General features: G+C 46.1%; 1 protein-coding gene across 3 annotated transcripts in view; it reads left to right on the top strand.

Moving 5' to 3' along the window:
- LOC123996600 (DENN domain-containing protein 1B-like) overlaps window positions 1-20,686 on the top strand; it is a 230,509-nt gene that overhangs the window by 80,958 nt on the left and 128,865 nt on the right. For all 3 annotated transcript variants that reach the window (XM_046300091.1, XM_046300092.1, XM_046300093.1), the window contains exons 4-5: window positions 9,773-9,822; window positions 14,793-14,912. In XM_046300091.1, the coding sequence (XP_046156047.1) occupies window positions 9,773-9,822; window positions 14,793-14,912 (170 nt within the window). The remainder of the gene's footprint in view (window positions 1-9,772; window positions 9,823-14,792; window positions 14,913-20,686) is intronic.

Below are 20,686 nucleotides of genomic sequence, written 5' to 3'. Positions count from 1 at the left end.
GAAGTGACTGACGGTCCACTCTCTCTGTAAATGAACAGGAAGGAAGAGACTGACTGCCCACTCTCTCTGTAAATGAACAGGAAGGAAGTGACTGACTGTCCACTCTCTGTAAATGAACAGGAAGGAAGTGACTGACTGTCCACTCTCACTGTAAATGAACAGGAAGGAAGTGACTGACTGTCCACTCTCTGTAAATGAACAGGAAGGAAGTGACTGACTGCCCACTCTCTCTGTAAATGAACAGGAAGGAAGTGACTGACTGCCCACTCTCTCTGTAAATGAACAGGAAGGAAGTGACTGACTGTCCACTCTCTCTGTAAATGAACAGGAAGGAAGTGACTGACTGCCCTCTGTCTCTCTCTCTGCTTGCTACTGCTGCTAAAGTGTTGGCCGGCGATACAACAACATTTGGACTCCTCTTTCTTTTTTATATTATAGAGATGAGACAACAGTACCTAAATAATACCAAGTAGTGCTATTGTCTCCTTCAACAATTTGTTTTGTTTATTTAAAAATAAATATCTATGGACGTTTTCTCTCTGTTTTAGTCCTACTAGAAGTCCACTCTGCCGGTGTATCGCTCCGTGAAGGTTGTTGAAGGCATGACTGATCTCAGATAGCTGGAGACTAATGTTCTGGTGTTCATTTTGTCCTTGACTCTCTGACCCCGGGGAAGTGTTCAGTACGGCTCCTGAAAGAGGATGTGGTGCAGGTCCAGAGGTTGTCCAAGAAGTGACTACTATTTGCATCACACAGTGCTCTTCTTCCCTCTATTTCAGTGGCCACACACACACACACACACACACACACACACACACACACACACACACACACACACACACACACACACACACACACACACACACACACACACACACACACACACACACACACACACACACACACACACACACACACACACACACACACACACACACACACACACACACACACACACACACCTGTCAGTGGTTGCAGAGGCTCTGGGATCAATCTGTCACCTTCTTCACTACCTTAAGAAGTCCCTCTGTAACCCGGCGGGGTTGTTAACCAAAATAACCTTCGCCTAGCTAGACTGAGAGCCAGCCTCTCTCCACCCCCAGGGCCTGCTGTGAGAAACCACTAGAAGAAACAAAGAAAGAAGAGAAATCCCTCTATCCTTCTCTTCCCGTGCAGAATTAGAGCGGAGTGGAGAATGTGAAAATGCACCGTCCTTGTGTCAATTGTAAAGTGCACCTCTGCCCCCCCAGCTCTGTGCCTCAGTCCGGCTCTGAAGGCCGTTCTTATTACCAGCACAGAGCGCAGGTCAGAATGGCAAGCCAGCAGCGTACTATTAAGATCTAATGGATGGAGTCTCAGCAGGCTCTGTCTGGCTGTTTCACAGGTCTCACAATCTACAGGATCTGCTGCAACCTTCTCTCTGTTCACTATTCTATTCCACAGGTTTTTAAGACTTTTCTCATTCTGTCATTAGAATATCCTGGCATTTTCAGACTTGTAATTCTGTGTTTTTATGTTTGTTAGGATATGATGGTATATTCTGGGGACAGTTGCTGGTCAATTTTGAGAAGAAAAAAAACAGGAGGACTGTTGGCTTGTTGATGAAATTTCACAAACTATATTGATTATCTTCACCAGGCAAAGAACATCAACATTATTTCAGCCAAAACAATAAGAATCTCCTTCTCTGAGGATAATAAACTCTTCTATACCAGTCCTGATTAATTTGGTTTTAAATTTGTTTTCCTGGTTCCCTTGAAAGCAAACTAAAAATAGTACAAATCTGATCATAATCCACTGTATTCTCCTATATATATATATTATATATTTTATATGTATTTCTACCCAGCTGACCTTTCACCTTTACATGTTATGCAAATGAATGCATATCCATGCAAATTCTTAAAAGGGAGACGGTAGAATTTGAATATTGTTTCTTTAAAGCTGCATGCTGGCACTCTGTATCTGAAAGCGTGTCTGTGTGAATACTGAGGATCTCTTTGTCATGTTAGCCAGAGGCCTGGGTGGAGCAACGCATGCAGGACGGACGGACAGAGATGGGTTGGGGCTCTGCACAGAGAGACGACCCTAATTGGGGAAAGGGGGGGTGTGAGAGGAGCTTGGGGAATTGGAGTGGAGAAGGGGGTGAGGGGAAGATGGGGATTTAGAAAGATGAGCGAGTGCAGACGTGTTATGTCAGGGGATGTTGGTGAGAGAGAGAGAGTGGGACAGGTCAGGTGGTGAAGGGTTGGTTGTTGGTGGGACAGGTGAAGGGTTGGAGAGGGACTGAGAAAGTGTTAGCTGGCCTACCGGTTAGCTGGCTGGCTGACTGAGAAAGTCTTAGCTGGCCTACTGGTTAGCTGGCTGGCTGGCTGAGAAAGTGTTAGCTGGCTGGCTGAGAAAGTGTTAGCTGGCTGGCTGAGAAAGTGTTAACTGGCTGGCTGAGAAAGTGTTAGCTGGCTGGCTGAGAAAGTGTTAGCTGGCTGACTGAGAAAGTGTTAACTGGCTGGCTGAGAAAGTGTTAGCTGGCTGGCTGGCTGGCTGAGAAAGTGTTAGCTGTCCTACCGGTTAGCTGGCTGGCTGGCTGAGAAAGTGTTAGCTGGCTGGCTGGCTGAGAAAGTTTTAGCTGGCTGGCTGGCTGAGAAAGTGTTAGCTGGCTGGCTGGCTGAGAAAGTGTTAGCTGGCTGGCTGACTGAGAAAGTGTTAGCTGGCTGGCTGGCTGAGAAAGTGTTAGCTGTCCTACCAGTTAGCTGGCTGGCTGAGAAAGTGTTGGCTGGCTGGCTGGCTGAGAAAGTGTTAGCTGTCCTACCGGTTAGCTGGCTGGCTGAGAAAGCCTTAACTGGCTAACTGGTTGGTTAGCTGGCTGGCTGGGGGAATATAAGGCATGGCTTTAAGACTAAAACCCCCCAGAGTAGAGGAGGGAGAGGGAGGGAGAGAGGGGGAACCTGCCAACGGGGGAGAGAGAGTGGAGAGCTCAGTTAATCTGTCTCTCTCTTCCTCTTTCCATTCCTCCCTCCCTCGACAGCGCTCTCTCTCTCTCTCTCTCTCTCTCTCTCTCTCTCTCTCTCTCTCTCTCTCTCTCTCTCTCTCTCTCTCTCTCTCTCTCTCTCTCTCTCTCTTTCCATTCCTCCCTCCCTCCGTCGACAGCTCTCTCTCTCTCCCTCTTTCCATTTCTCCCTCCCTCGACAGCTCTCTCTCTCTCTCCCTCTTTCCATTTCTCCCTCTCTCTCTCTCTTCCTCTTTCCATTCCTCCTTCCCTCGACAGCTCTCTCTCTCTCCCTCTTTCCATTTCTCCCTCTTTCCATTCCTCCCTCCCTCGACAGCTCTCTCTCTCTCCCTCTTTCCATTTCTCCCTCTTTCCATTTCTCCCTCTCTCTCTCTCTCTCTCTCTCTCTCTCTCTCTCTCTCTCTCTCCCTCTTTCCATTTCATCCTCTCTCTCTCTCTCTCTCTCTCTCTCTCTCTCTCTCTCTCTCTCTCTCTCTCTCTCTCTCTCTCTCTCTCTCTCTCTCTCTCTCTCTCTCTCTCTCTCTCTCTCTCTCTCTCTCTCTCTCTCTCTCTCTCTCTCTCTCTCTCTCTCTCTCTCTCTTTCTCTCTTTCTCTCTGTCTCTGTCTCTGTCTCTGTCTGTGTCATTTTCTCACTCAGTTTCTGGCTGGTTGGTTGGTTGGTTGGCCGGCTAGTTAGTTGGTTGGTCGGCTGGGTTTAAATACTAAAATACCCAGTGGAGCAGGGGAGAGGGAGGTAGTTTGAAGGGAGGGGGAGAGGTGGCTCAGTTAATCTCTCTCTCCCCCTTTCCATTCCTCCCTCCCTCGACGGCTCTCTTTTTTTTAACCGATTCCCTTCCTCTCTATCTAATTATCTTCTTCCTCCATTCTGTTTCTCAACTCTCTCTCTCTCTGTCTCTGTCTCTCTCTCTCTCTCTCTCTCTCTCTCTCTCTCTGTGTCTCTCTCTCTTGCCCTCTCCTCTCCTCTCTCCCCCATTCTGTCTCTGTCTCTCTCCTCTCCTCTCTCTCTGTATCTCTGTCTCTGTCTCTCTCTCTCTCTCTCTCTCTCTCTCTCTCTCTCTCTCTCTCTCTCTCTCTCTCTCTCTCTCTCTCTCTCTCTCTCTCTCTCTCTCTCTCTCTCTCTCTCTCTCTCTCTCTCTCTCTGTGTCTCTCTCTCTTGCCCTCTCCTCTCCTCTCTCCCCCATTCTGTCTCTGTCTCTCCTCTCTCTCTGTATCTCTGTCTCTCTCCTCTCCTTTCCTCCTTTCCCAGGAGGCTGGAGAGGATGATGTGGATAGGATGGAGAGGAGAGAAGAGGATGTAGAGGATGATGTGGAGAGGAGTGGTTGTAGAGGAGAGAATGGAGAGGCTGTAGAGGGGAGAGGCTGTAGAGGATGATGTGGATAGGATGGAGAGGAGAGAAGAGGATGGAGAGGATGGTGTGGAGAGGATGGAGAGGAGAGGATGTAGAGGATGATGTGGAGAGGATGTAGAGGAGAGGATGATATGGAGAGGATGATGTGGAGAGGATGTAGAGGATGATGTGGAGAGGATGTAGAGGATGATGTGGAGAGGATGTAGAGGATGATGTGGAGAGGATGTAGAGGATGATGTGGATAGGATGTAGAGGATGATGTGGAGAGGATGTAGAGGATGATGTGGAGAGGATGGAGAGGGGAGGGTGTGGAGGAGAGGATGGAGAGGGGAGGGTGTGGAGGAGAGGATGGAGAGGAGAGGATGGAGACAGACACAAACAAACAGATTGAGACAGACAGAGATGCTCGTTGGAGAAGGAAGGGCGAGAGAAATGCTTGTCAGTTGTCCTCATCCCTTCTGGATGGAAAGAGGGTTTGTGTTGGAATGTTCTGGACATTTGCTCCTGCTGAGTTTGTGTGATCTTGAGTGAAATAGATCAATCTGTTTGTTTGTACTCACACACACCGACACACACACCGACACACACACAGCTTTGTCTTACTATAATCCTATTTTCCGTAAACTTAACACTTACCCTAACCTCACCCCGTAAACCTCACCCAAACTCCTAAACCGAACTCCTAACCCTAAAATAGTGTTTTTCCAAGTGAGGACCGGCAAAACGTGTACTCACCCACACACACCCCACACACACCCACACACACACCCACACACACACACACACACACACACACACACACACACACACACACACACACACACACACACACACACACACACACACACACACACACACACACACACACACACACACACACACACACACACACACACACACACACACACACACATTGTATCGGGATCTTGTTGGTGTCCTTGGGTCAGGACTGTCATTCAAACTCACATGCTTCCTGTCAACCCAAATGGGCTGGACAATGACAGGTCCAGGAATCTGGCAACCCAAATGGACAATGAGAGTTCCAGGAATCTGGCAAACCATATGTTTTTATTTTGTGAATGTGAGTGCCATATTTAAGATAGGCTCTACAAGGTGCTTAATAATAGAAGAGACAGACAGACAGACAGACAGACAGACAGACAGACAGACAGACAGACAGACAGACAGACAGACAGACAGACAGACAGACAGACAGACAGACAGACAGACAGACTCTCAACCCTCAGACAGACAGACAGACAGACAGACGGACTCTCAACCCTCAGACAGACAGACAGACGGACTCTCAACCCTCAGACAGACAGACAGACAGACAGACGGACTCTCAACCCTCAGACAGACAGACAGACGGACGGACTCTCAACCCTCAGACAGACAGACAGACAGACGGGCTCTCAACCCTCAGACAGACAGACAGACAGACGGGCTCTCAACCCTCAGACAGACAGACGGATGGGCTCTCAACCCCCAGACAGACGGGCTCTCAACCCTCAGACAGACAGACGGATGGGCTCTCAACCCCCAGACAGACGGACTCTCAACCCTCAGACAGACAGACGGACTTTCAGACGGACAGACGGACTTTCAGACAGACAGACAGACAGACAGAGAGACAGACAGACAGACAGACAGACAGACAGACAGACAGACAGACAGACAGACAGACAGACAGGCTCTCAACCCTCAGACAGACAGGCTCTCAACCCTCAGACAGACAGACGGGCTCTCAACAGACAGACAGACAGACGGGCTCTCAACAGACAGACAGACAGACGGGCTCTCAACAGACAGACAGACAGACAGACAGACAGACAGACAGACAGACAGACAGACAGACAGACAGACAGACAGACAGACAGACAGACAGACAGACTCTCAACCCCCAGACAGACAGACAGACGGACGGACTCTCAACCCTCGGACGGACGGACGGACGGAGGGAGGGACATACTCTCGACAGACAGACAGACAGACTCTCAACCCTCAGTCAGACAGACAGACAGACTCTCAACCCTCAGTCAGACAGACAGACAGACAGACAGACAGACAGACAGACAGACAGACAGACAGACAGACAGACAGACAGACAGACAGACTCTCAACCCTCAGACAGACAGACAGACAGACAGACAGACAGACAGACAGACAGACAGACAGACAGACAGACAGACAGACAGACAGACAGACAGACAGACAGACTCTCAACCCTCAGACAGACAGACAGACTCTCAACCCTCAGACAGACAGACAGACTCTCAACCCTCAGACAGACAGACTCTCAACCCTCAGACAGACAGACTCTCAACCCTCAGACAGACAGACAGACAGACAGACAGGCTCTCAACCCTCAGACAGACAGACGGGCTCTCAACCGACAGACAGACAGACAGACGGGCTCTCAACCGACAGACAGACAGACAGACAGACAGACAGACAGACAGACAGACAGACAGACAGACAGACAGACAGACAGACAGACAGACAGACAGACAGACAGACAGACGGGCTCTCAACCCTCGGATGGGCTCTCAACCCTCAGACAGACAGACAGACAGACAGACAGACAGACAGACAACAGACCAGACAGACAGACAGACAGACAGACAGACAGACAGACAGACTCACCCCTCGGACAGATAAAACAGACAGGCAGACTCAACCCTCAGACACAGGCTCTCAACCCTCAGACAGACGACAGGCTCTCAACCCTCAGACAGACAGACAGACAGACAGACAGACAGACAGACAGACAGACAGACAGACAGACAGACAGACAGACAGACAGACAGACAGACAGACTCTCAACCCTCAGACAGACAGACAGACTCTCAACCCTCAGACAGACAGACAGACAGACAGACTCTCAACCCTCAGACAGACAGACAGACAGACTCTCAACCCTCAGACAGACAGACAGACTCTCAACCCTCAGACAGACAGACAGACAGACAGACAGACAGACAGACAGACAGACAGACAGACAGACAGACAGGCAGACAGGCTCTCAACCCTCAGACAGACAGACGGGCTCTCAACCGACAGACAGACAGACAGACGGGCTCTCAACCGACAGACAGACAGACAGACAGACATACTCTCAACCCTCAGACAGACGGGCTCTCAACCCTCAGACAGACAGACGGATGGGCTCTCAACCCTCAGACAGACAGACAGGCAGACAGACTCTCAACTCAACCTCAGACAGACAGACGGATGGGCTCCTCAGACAGACAGACAGACAGACAGACAGACTCACCACCCTTAGACAGACAGACAGACAGACAGACAGACAGACAGACAGACAGACAGACAGACAGACAGACTCACCCCTCAGACAGATAAAACAGACAGGCAGACTCAACCCTCAGACAGACAGACAGGCTCTCAACCCTCAGACAGACAGACGGGCTCTCAACCCTCAGACAGACAGACGGGCAGACAGACAGACAGACTCTCAACCCTCAGACAGACAGACAGACGGGCTCTCAACCCTCAGACAGACAGACGGACGGGCTCTCAACCCCCAGACAGACAGACAGACAGACGGACTCTCAACCCTCAGACAGACAGACAGACGGACTCTCCACCCACAGACAGACAGACAGACAGACAGACAGACAGACAGACAGACAGACAGACAGACAGACAGACAGACAGACAGACTCACCACCCTTAGACAGACAATCAGGCAGACTCACCCCTCAGACAGATAAAACAGACAGGCAGACTCACTCAGACAGACAGGCAGACTCACCCCTCAGACAGGCAGACTCACCCCTCAGACAGGCAGACTCACCCCTCAGACAGGCAGACTCACCCCTCAGACAGACAGGCAGACTCACCCCTCAGACAGACAGGCAGACTCACCCCTCAGACAGACAGGCAGGCAGACAGACAGGCAGACTCACCCCTCAGACAGACAGACAGACAGACAGACAGACAGACAGACAGACAGACAGACAGACAGACAGACAGACAGACAGACAGACAGACAGACAGACAGACAGACAGACAGACAGACATACTCTCAACCCTCAGACAGACAGACAGACATACTCTCAACCCTCAGACAGACAGACAGACATACTCTCAACCCTCAGACAGACAGGCAGACATACTCTCAACCCTCAGACAGACAGACAGACAGACATACTCTCAACCCTCAGACAGACAGACAGACATACTCTCAACCCTCAGACAGACAGGCAGACATACTCTCAACCCTCAGACAGACAGGCAGACATACTCTCAACCCTCAGACAGACAGGCAGACATACTCTCAACCCTCAGACAGACAGGCAGACATACTCTCAACCCTCAGACAGACAGGCAGACATACTCTCAACCCTCAGACAGACAGGCAGACATACTCTCAACCCTCAGACAGACAGGCAGACATACTCTCAACCCTCAGACAGACAGGCAGACACACCCCTCAGACAGACAGGCAGACACACCCCTCAGACAGACAGATGTTCCATATGGTGCTCAACTCTGCTCCTTGTCTAAATCATATCCCCTAGTGGGGGGCTGAAGGGCAGGTCCCCCCAGGGGAGGTGTTGGGAGGTAAAGCCCTTAAGGCTCTACACCCATTCCACCCTGCCCGTTCTGTACCCCCAGAGCTGCTTAGCTCATTGTCACAGCAATCTGCCTCCACCTGAGTCTCCCTCCTTCCTTCCCTCCCTCCCTCCCCCATCATCACCCCTGATAATTGATGTAGGTTTTCATAGCTAATGATTTAATCTGTGGGTCTGGATCTATAGAATGGAAACCGTTTTAGCCCTGATTCTCTCAACTGCAACACTCATCATCTCTGAACATTAAGTCATGTCTGTTGTATGTCGGGTTATTTAGCCTGATTTTAATTATTTAATGAGATGCTTTTTTTCCCTGTAAGACTTTTAATTGAATCCTTCTTCAACAAGTCATTTGATTGATTAAGTCTGTTATGTTTGATTAATTTACAGGGTCGTGTATTTACAGGGTCGTGTATGAATGAAAATACATTCATCATTAATAATGAATAAGATAAAAAATAAATAGTTAGCTGTTGTTCACACTATTAATACATAACATTTTTTCCTAGTTTGTAAACATGCATAATCATTTAGTGTTTATAAACATTTATAATGGCTTATCATTGAACGTTATTGTGTGCGAGTTGGGTTATGTTGTTCTTGTTTTAGTGTTAACGTTGTATTAGTGTTGGGTTTGCGTTGGGTGATGTTTTAGTGTTTGCGTGTGTGTTAATGTTAACTAAATGTTTTCTAATGGTTGTGTTTGTGTTGTGTTAATGTTAACTAAATGTTTTCTAATGGTTGTGTTAATGTTAATTAAATGTTTTCTAATGGTTGTGTTCATGTTAACTAAATGTTTCTAATGGTTGTGTTGTCAGGAGGTTCTCCAGACGGTGCCCAAGTTCTGCTTCCCCTTCGATGTGGAGAGGTAGGATTCTGTCCCCTGTACACACACACACACACACACACACACACACACACACACACACACACACACACACACACACACACACACACACACACACACACACACACACACACACACACACACACACACACACACACACACACACACACACACACACACACACACACACACATTTATTAGAAACTGGAGAGCTGTGTATGTGCCACATAATGGAGCTCAGATACAGGGGAATCTGCTGTTAACCCCTATCTGCTGTTAACCCCTATCTGCTGTTAACCCCCTATCTGCTGTTAACCCTCTATCTGCTGTTAACCCCCTATCTGCTGTTAACCCCTATCTGCTGTTAACCCCTATCTGCTGTTAACCCCTATCTGCTGTTAACCCCTATCTGCTGTTAACTTCCTATCTGCTTAACCCCTATCTGCTGTTACCCCCTATCTACTGTTACCCCCTATCTGCTGTTAACATCCTATCTGCTGTTACCCCCCTATCTGCTGTTAACCCCCTATCTGCTGTTAACCCTCTATCTGCTGTTAACCCCCTATCTGCTGTTACCCCCTATCTGCTGTTAACCCCCTATCTGCTGTTAACCCCCTATCTGCTATTAACCCCCTATCTGCTGTTAACCCACCTATCTGCTGTTAACCCCCTATCTGCTATTAACCCCCTATCTGCTGTTAACCCCCCTATCTGCTGTTAACCCCCTATCTGCTGTTACCCCCTATCTGCTGTTACCCCCTATCTGCTGTTACCCCCTATCTGCTGTTACCCCCTATCTGCTGTTAACCCCTATCTGCTGTTAACTTCCTATCTGCTGTTACCCCCTATCTGCTGTTAACTTCCTATCTGCTGTTAACCCCCTATCTGCTGTTAACCCCCTATCTGCTGTTAACTTCCTATCTGCTTTTAACCCCTATCTGCTGTTAACTTCCTATCTGCTGTTAACTCCCTATCTGCTATTAACCCCCTATCTGCTGTTAAACCCCTATCTGCTGTTAAACCCCTATCTGCTGTTAACCACCTATCTGCTGTTAACTTCCTATCTGCTGTTACCCCCTATCTGCTATTAACCCCCTATCTGCTGTTACCCCTATCTGCTGTTAACTTCCTATCTGCTGTTAACCCCTATCTGCTGTTAACTACCTATCTGCTATTAACTCCCTATCTGCTGTTAAAACCTTTTATTAAAACCTTTTTGACATGTAAATAATCTGTTTTTGATTAAATATTAATAATTCAAGATGTTTTGTTAATAAACTCTCCACAGCAGTTCATTTAGCAGAGTTTTATTATGATATAGTTATTCAAACTGGTACCAAGTCTAGACTTGCCTAGTAAAATAAAGGTAAAATGAATAAATAAAAATGATGGTGTTAACAGGCAGCCTATTGAGGCTATTAACTTGGTACCTATCTGAATAACTGTTATCTAGACTTGGTACCATCTGAATGTTAATCTAGACTACCAGTCTGAATAACTATATATCTAGACTTGGTACCAGTCTGAATAACCCCTATCTGTACCAGTCTGTTGGAACCAGTCTGAATAACTATATTAGACTTGGTACCAGTCTGAATAACTATAAACCTAGACTTGGTACCAGTCTGAATAACTATAAACCTAGACTTGGTACCAGTCTGAATAACTATATATCTAGACTTGGTACCAGTCTGAATAACTATATATCTAGACTTGGTACCAGTCTGAATAACTATATATCTAGACTTAGTACCAGTCTGAATAACTATATATCTAGACTTGGTACCAGTCTGAATAACTATATATCTAGACTTGGTACCAGTCTGAATAACTATATATCTAGACTTGTACCAGTCTGAATAACTATATATCTAGACTTGGTTTCTGAATAACTATATATCTAGACTTGGTACCAGTCTAATAACTATATATCTAGACTTGGTACCAGTTGAATAAATATATCTAGACTTGGTACCAGTCTGAATAACTATATATTAGACTTGGTACCAGTCTGAATTATCTAGACTTGGTACCATGAATAATATATCTAGACTTGGTACCAGTCTGAATTATATCTAGATTTGGTAAGTCTGAATAACTATATATCTAGACTTGGTACCAGTCTGAATAACTAATATCTAGACTTAGTACCAGTCTGAATAACTATATAAACTTGGTACCAGTCTGAATAACTATATATCTAGACTTGGTACCAGTCTGAATAACTATATATCTAGACTTGGTACCAGTCTGAATAACTATATATCTAGACTTGGTACCAGTCTGAATAACTATATATCTAGACTGGTACCAGTCTGAATAACTATATATCTAGACTTGGTACCAGTCTGAATAACTATATATCTAGACTTGGTACCAGTCTGAATAACTATATATCTAGACTTGGTACCAGTCTGTCTAGACTTGGTACCAGTCTGAATAACTATATATCTAGACTTGGTACCAGTCTGAATAACTATATATCTAGACTTGGTACCAGTCTGAATACCAGTCTGAATAACTATAAACCTAGACTTGGTACCAGTCTGAATAACTATATATCTAGACTTGGTACCAGTCTGAATAACTATATATTTAGACTTGGTACCAGTCTGAATAACTATATATCTAGACTTGGTACCAGTCTGAATAACTATATATCTAGACTTGGTACCAGTCTGAATAACTATATATCTAGACTTGGTACCAGTCTGAATAACTATATATCTAGACTTGGTACCAGTCTGAATAACTATAAACCTAGACTTGGTACCAGTCTGAATAACTATAAACCTAGACTTGGTACCAGTCTGAATAACTATATATCTAGACTTGGTACCAGTCTGAATAACTATATATCTAGACTTGGTACCAGTCTGAATAACTATATATCTAGACTTAGTACCAGTCTGAATAACTATATATCTAGACTTGGTACCAGTCTGAATAACTATATATCTAGACTTGGTACCAGTCTGAATAACTATATATCTAGACTTGGTACCAGTCTGAATAACTATATATCTAGACTTGGTACCAGTCTGAATAACTATATATCTAGACTTGGTACCAGTCTGAATAACTATATATCTAGACTTGGTACCAGTCTGAATAACTATATATCTAGACTTGGTACCAGTCTGAATAACTATATATCTAGACTTGGTACCAGTCTGAATAACTATATATCTAGACTTGGTACCAGTCTGAATAACTATATATCTAGACTTGGTACCAGTCTGAATAACTATATATCTAGACTTGGTACCAGTCTGAATAACTATATATCTAGACTTGGTACCAGTCTGAATAACTATATATCTAGACTTAGTACCAGTCTGAATAACTATATATCTAGACTTGGTACCAGTCTGAATAACTATATATCTAGACTTGGTACCAGTCTGAATAACTATATATCTAGACTTGGTACCAGTCTGAATAACTATATATCTAGACTTGGTACCAGTCTGAATAACTATATATCTAGGTACCAGTCTGAATAACTATATATCTAGACTTGGTACCAGTCTGAATAACTATATATCTAGACTTGGTACCAGTCTGAATAACTATATATCTAGACTTGGTACCAGTCTGAATAACTATATATCTAGACTTGGTACCAGTCTGAATAACTATATATCTAGACTTGGTACCAGTCTGAATAACTATATATCTAGACTTGGTACCAGTCTGAATAACTATATATATAGACTTGGTACCAGTCTGAATAACTATAAACCTAGACTTGGTACCAGTCTGAATAACTATATATCTAGACTTGGTACCAGTCTGAATAACTATATATTTAGACTTGGTACCAGTCTGAATAACTATATATCTAGACTTGGTACCAGTCTGAATAACTATATATCTAGACTTGGTACCAGTCTGAATAACTATATATCTAGACTTGGTACCAGTCTGAATAACTATATATCTAGACTTGGTACCAGTCTGAATAACTATATATCTAGACTTGGTACCAGTCTGAATAACTATATATCTACATTTACATTACATTTAAGTCATTTAGCAGACGCTCTTATCCAGAGCGACTTACAAATTGGATCTAGACTTGGTACCAGTCTGAATAACTATATATCTAGACTTGGTACCAGTCTGAATAACTATATATATAGACTTGGTACCAGTCTGAATAACTATATACCAGTCTGATGAATAATTTTATCTTGATTTGGAAAGTAGCCATCTGTAGAGGATTCTGCTCTTATTTTTCTTCCTGGAGAATGACATGTGAAAAGTGCTATTTTGTATTTTTTAGCTTGGAGGACACACAAGCTTAACTGCTGCCATCTAGTGATGAAACTGCATGAGAGAAAACACACCCAACTCTCACACACTCAACAGTCAGGGACATATCGAAAGGTTTCGTAGTGATCTTGGCCTTCTAGTCAGCGTTAGGTTGAGACACTTAGTGCTAGGTGAGTAGTTAGCCACTTTAGACCAAAAAAAATCCTTATTTTAATAAGAAACAAAACAGATTTAGTTGTCTCACTGTCTCAAGTATTGACTCATTGGTCTCGTACTGTAGGTCTGTGAAGAATGAAACATATTGGAAAGAATGTTATGCTGAACAACGCTCTCTGTGTATCGCTATCACCAAGTCAGTAGTGCTTGGTTCTACTGTATAAATATCTTCATCATAATATGTTATTGTAAGTTTGTTGTGTCTCTCCTCTGCTGTTTATAATGTGGTAATACAGTATTCTGGTTAGCTGAAAACTCAAACCATTACATGTTCACAACTCATTTTCATGAATCTCTGAAACACTTGTTGAATGTCCCATTTGTTGTTCCCAATGAATGGTTTGGTATTTCTGTTCCGTAGGTGACTGTGTGGTAATACTGTAGTACATGTGTCGTGGTAATTGGTTGTGTTAATGGTATGTTGTCTCTGTCCCGTGCGTGCCTGCGTGCCTGCCTGCCTGCGTGCCTGCCTGCCTGCGTGCGGTGACTGTTCCCAGGGTTTCCCAGAGTCCGGTGGGCCAGAACTTTACCTTTGTGCTGACGGACATCGAGAGCAAGCAGAGGTTTGGCTTCTGCAGACTCACGTCCGGCTGCCGTGTCTGCATCTGTCTGCTCAGGTACGACACGAACGACACGTACGACACGTACGACTTACAGATAGGACCTTTCAACAAGGTTATTCTCCACCTACTGGCCGATTTGATCAATCAGTTACGCAAATCCAGTTCAGTATTTCTATGATTTTTTTTTAGAAATGAATTTTGTCACAATTATCCAACTTATGAGGAAAGACATGTATATTATAGTTATAAATACAATTTAAATTTATAATATCCTTCACTCGTTATAATATGCAGATTACATTTCTTAATTGATTGGGGTGAGGTTTTGGAAGTGAAAGAAACTCACATGTCGACAATGATACTGTTTCTTTGGAAGCAAAATGCATCTGAGTGTTTAGCCTCTTGAAGTTAGTCATGTCAGTTACAGAATACTAAACTCCTGAATTCCCTATTCATTTGGTCCCTATAATATTATTCATTTAGTTCTATTTTACAGGACAAACAATTAACAATTAACAATTAAACAAGTAACAACCTATCAATGACTACTATGAAGTCCAATTTGTAAGTCGCTCTGGATAAGAGCGTCTGCTAAATGACTTAAATGTAAATGTAATGAAGTATCGTTTTAGTAGTAAATTGAAGATAGTAGGTTCACCCCCCCCCCCCCTCGAGATATTGTTTAGCACAGATTTATCTAAAATATTATGTCATGTTTCATTATTGCACAGAAAGATATCTAAGTAAAAACTACATTTAAAAAATGTTTCATTTATTTTAATAAGACCTTTTAAATTAAGCCACATTTTATGTTTAAAAAAAATTGACAACCTCCTTTCAATAAGAAACATTTAATTAGTAAAACAGTATAGTTGAATTAACCACAGGAGTAATGGGAATTTGCACAATAATAAAAACATTTTTTTTTGAGGGGTGGGGGGGGTATTGACGACAGTCGCAGGGTTTATCTTGTTCTTGATGAGCTGCTGTCGAGATGAGCTGTACCCCCCTCCACCCCTCAACTCCCCCGGACAGCCACCACCACCATGTCCTTTGTTTCTCTCTTCTCGTTATTCAGCTACTGGCACAGAAGCACGGCAAAGGAAGCCGCTCGGCCCATAATTATGCATGAAGCCTCGCTGCCAATTAGCAGAGACTCCCATAACCCCCTCTCTGAGTCCCACATGCTAATTCATTTGACATATGATGTATACAATTCATTATGCATTCTGAGTAGTTTGCATGGCTTGCTTCATTCATCATAAGAAATGTATAGAAAGTTTTTATTCTTCTCTCTCTCTGTGTGTGTGTGTGTGTGTGTGTGTGTGTGTGTGTGTGTGTGTGTGTGTGTGTGTGTGTGTGTGTGTGTGTGTGTGTGTGTGTGTGTGTGTGTGTGTGTGTGTGTGTGTGTGTGTGTGTGTGTGTGTGTGTGTGTGTTTTAAAGACTTCACAGTTCTTTGTTTTTGTGGCCTGTTTTATTTATGTTTGTCTCTTAAATAGACCCACTGTGTGGGGAAAAAGATTAGTGAAAAATATTTGACAACATAATAACAAAGATGCATATTTTGGATATCTCATGGTTTATACATGTGAAATATGTACAAATGTGATTTTTCACATCAATGACAGAGAGTAAAGACCCAGTCTCAAGTTTATTCGGTTGTTTTATCAAGATACACAACTGGGAAGTAGTTGGTAATTCTTAGATAAACAATCCAAGTTGTGATCATATTGAATAATATGTTTTAATCTATGTTGTAATCACATTCAACAGATAGATACAAATTTAGACGATCAACAAATGTCCCTGCGACGATATTTCTAGCCAGCTACCTTCATTTAAAGTGTTTGTTGTGTTTGTCCCCCGGATATAAAACAAATGTAATTCAAACCATTTGGGTCCCTGTGATTGTTGAAGTACCGGGACTATAAAATTGTCACCTATGCTTACACAAGGAAGTGGCTTAATGACTAGGACAGTTTTACATGGCCAGGGCTTTGTAGTGCTACGACTAAAGCCCAGGCCAAAAAGGGCCGTGCTACCTTCAGGCCAAAACCTTTTTAAAGAGGTACAAAGCTTCGATTTTACAATATTTTCTTCCTTCCCCTCGACCCTCATCCTCCGCCTCCTCTTCTTTCCTTTGGTAGTTCTCTCACATTTATGGAGAAACCGCCTTCGGACATGTGAGAGAGGTCGCTGATGAGAAAAGGCGGTTTCCTTGATTTTATTTGGCGGCTGAGAATTGGGTTCCCTTTTAGGGACGTTAGCGCTCCCGTTAGTGGTCACTGGGCGGGACGCCGGAGGGCATTTCCTTCCCAGTACTTAACCTTTAACCCCGGGAAAGTAAAGGTGTAATGAAATCTTCCAGTGAGGCAGCTACAAGGTGTGAGTTGACTGGGTGTATTGGGAGATTTAAGACCCATCCAGGGAATAGGAATAACACACAACAGGTACTTTATGTCAGCTAACAGAGGAGATGCGGCTACTTGCCCTGAAATGGATTGAGAGATTGCAGTTGGTTTATATTGATATCCCAACGCCAGAAAACACAACTCTCATCTCTCTGTTGTCATTTGTTTAGTTGGAAATTACAGCATTTATGTCCTTACAACAAAAAAACACCAGTTAATTGATTTGAGCTTTTAGAGAATATGTGTCTTCAACAGAATTATAATAAATAGTTTCGATCACTTCCACTGCTGGGTTTATATTCTGACCATCCCTGTTTGTGGTGTTCTGGTTGATAGAGATTCTGAGGGGTGGGGGATACAGTCTGAGGGGTGGGGGATACAGTCTGAGGGGTAGGGGATACAGTCTGAGGGGTCGGGGATACAGTCTGAGGGGTCGGGATACAGTCTGAGGGGTCGTGGATACAGTCTGAGGGGTCGGGATACAGTCTGAGGGGTCGGGATACAGTCTGAGGGGTCGGGATACAGTCTGAGGGGTCGGGATACAGTCTGGGGGTCGGGGATACAGTCTGAGGGGTCGGGGATACAGTCTGAGGGTAGGGGATACAGTCTGAGGGGTCGGGGTAGGGGATACAGGTCTGAGGGGTCGGGGTAAGGGATACAGTCTGAGGGGTCGGGGTAAGGGATACAGTCTGAGGGGTCGGGGATACAGTCTGAGGGGTCGGGGATACAGTCTGAGGGGTCGGGGATACAGTCTGAGGGGTCGGGATAGGGGATACAGTCTGAGGGGTAGGGGATACAGTCTGAGGGGTCGGGGTAGGGGATACAGTCTGAGGGGTCGGGGTAGGGGATACAGTCTGAGGGGTCGGGGATACAGTCTGAGGGGTCGGGGATACAGTCTGAGGGGTCGGGGATACAGTCTGAGGGGTCGGGATAGGGGATACAGTCTGAGGGGTAGGGGATACAGTCTGAGGGTAGGGGATACAGTCTGAGGGGTCGGGGATACAGTCTGAGGGGTCGGGGATACAGTCTGAGGGGTCGGGATAGGGGATACAGTCTGAGGGGGTAGGGGATACAGTCTGAGGGTCGGGGATACAGTCTGAGGGGTAGGGGATACAGTCTGAGGGTCGGGGATACAGTCTGAGGGGTCGGGGATACAGTCTGAGGGGTCGGGGATACAGTCTGAGGGGTCGGGGATACAGTCTGAGGGGTCGGGGATACAGTCTGAGGGGTGGTCGGGATACAGTCTGAGGGGTCGGGATACAGTCTGAGGGGTCGGGGTAGGGGATACAGTCTGATGGGGTCGGGGATACAGTCTGAGGGGTCGGGGATACAGTCTGAGGGGTCGGGATACAGTCTGAGGGGTCGGGATAGGGGATACAGTCTGAGGGGTCGGGATACAGTCTGAGGGGTCGGGATACAGTCTGAGGGGTCGGGATAGGGGATACAGTCTGAGGGTCGGGGATAGAGTCTGAGGGGTCAGGGATAGAGTCTGAGGGGTCGGGGATAGAGTCTGAGGGGTCGGGGATAGAGTCTGAGGGGTCGGGGATAGAGTCTGAGGGGTCGGGGATAGAGTCTGAGGGGTCGGGGATAGAGTCTGAGGGGTCGGGGATAGAGTCTGAGGGGTCGGGGATACAGTCTTAGGGGTCGGGGATACACCCTGAGGGGTCGGATAGGGGATACAGTCTGAGGGGTCGGGGTAGGGGATAGAGTCTGAGGGGTAGGGGTAGGGGATACAGTCTGAGGGGTCGGGGTAGGGGATAGAGTCTGAGGGGTCGGGGATAGAGTCTGAGGGGTCGGGGATAGAGTCTGAGGGGTCGGGGATAGAGTCTGAGGGGTCGGGGATAGAGTCTGAGGGGTCGGGGATAGAGTCTGAGGGGTCGGGGATACAGTCTGAGGGGTCGGGGATACAGTCTGAGGGTCGGGGATACAGTCTGAGGGGTAGGGGATAGAGTCTGAGGGGTAGGGGATACAGTCTGAGGGGTCGGGGTAGGGGATAGAGTCTGAGGGGTCGGGGATAGAGTCTGAGGGGTCGGGGATAGAGTCTGAGGGGTCGGGATACAGTCTGAGGGGTCGGGGTAGGGGATACAGTCTGAGGGGTCGGGGATACACCCTGAGGGGTCGGGTAGGGGATACAGTCTGAGTGGTCGGGGATACAGTCTGAGGGGTAGGGGATACAGTCTGAGGGGTCGGGGTAGGGGATACAGTCTGAGGGGTCGGGGATACACCCTGAGGGGTCGGGTAGGGGATACAGTCTGAGTGGTCGGGGATACAGTCTGAGGGGTAGGGGATACAGTCTGAGGGGTCGGGGTAGGGGATACAGTCTGAGTGGTCGGGGATACAGTCTGAGGGGTAGGGGATACAGTCTGAGGGGTCGGGGTAGGGGATACAGTCTGAGGGGTAGGGGATACAGTCTGAGGGGTCGGGGTAGGGGATACAGTCTGAGGGGTAGGGGATACAGTCTGAGGGGTCGGGGTAGGGGATACAGTCTGAGGGGTCGGGATACAGTCTGAGGGGTCGGGGTAGGGGATACAGTCTGAGGGGTCGGGTAGGGGATACAGTCTGAGGGGGGGTAGGGGATACAGTCTGAGGGGTCGGGTTGGGGATACAGTCGGAGGGGGGTAGGGGATACAGTCGGAGGGGTCGTGGTAGGGGATACAGTCTGAGGGGTCGTGGTTGGGGATACAGTCGGAGGGGTCGTGGTAGGGGATACAGTCTGAGGGGTCGTGGTTGGGGATACAGTCGGAGGGGTCGTGGTAGGGGATACAGTCTGAGGGGTTGTGAGTGGGTCAGAGATTAACTGGTTTACTTTGTGAGTATACAGTACTTTTGAAGGGACATGTGTGCTTTAAAACGGCTGGAGAGATAACCAAGCCCCCCACACACTGTGATGGATGTCTTTCTATCTGGGACTTAGGAAACACAAACAGGTCTAAGCTGCTAACTGGGGAGAGGAGCAGTGCTTACTGACATAGTTTCATTTCAGACAGAAGAAACGCATACCACAGAAAAACCTCAGCCTAATTTTGCTAAGGCGAGATGTAGTCCGGTGTCCCTATCTGGGATCACGATGAGTTGCAGTTCGCTGCTCTCTGCTACACCAATCATTTCTTTGTCTCTAAAACTAAAGATTACAGCCGGGTCATTAAAGGAGTGTGATGGTTGAGAGGGTCGTGAGGCCTGACGAACGAGAGGCTGACAGGACAGATGAGGAGAGAGGACTATTTAAATAAACCCTGACGTGGGATATGGAAGGGATTAGTGTCCAGGAGCCTAGCTTCTTAAACAAAGAGCAAGAGGAGACTGATAATGACGATTTCAGTGACCTGCTCCAATTGGTTATTTTTTATTATTATTATTATTATTTTGTGCATTTTTTGGTGGTATTGATTAACTTCAACACACCCACATCTCATAGA

Source organism: Oncorhynchus gorbuscha, linkage group LG15 (genome assembly GCF_021184085.1).
Source record: "Oncorhynchus gorbuscha isolate QuinsamMale2020 ecotype Even-year linkage group LG15, OgorEven_v1.0, whole genome shotgun sequence".
Taxonomy (NCBI): Eukaryota; Metazoa; Chordata; class Actinopteri; order Salmoniformes; family Salmonidae; genus Oncorhynchus; species Oncorhynchus gorbuscha.
The sequence above is the reverse complement of the archived record's forward strand: the minus strand, read 5'-3'. Positions and strand labels throughout refer to the sequence as shown.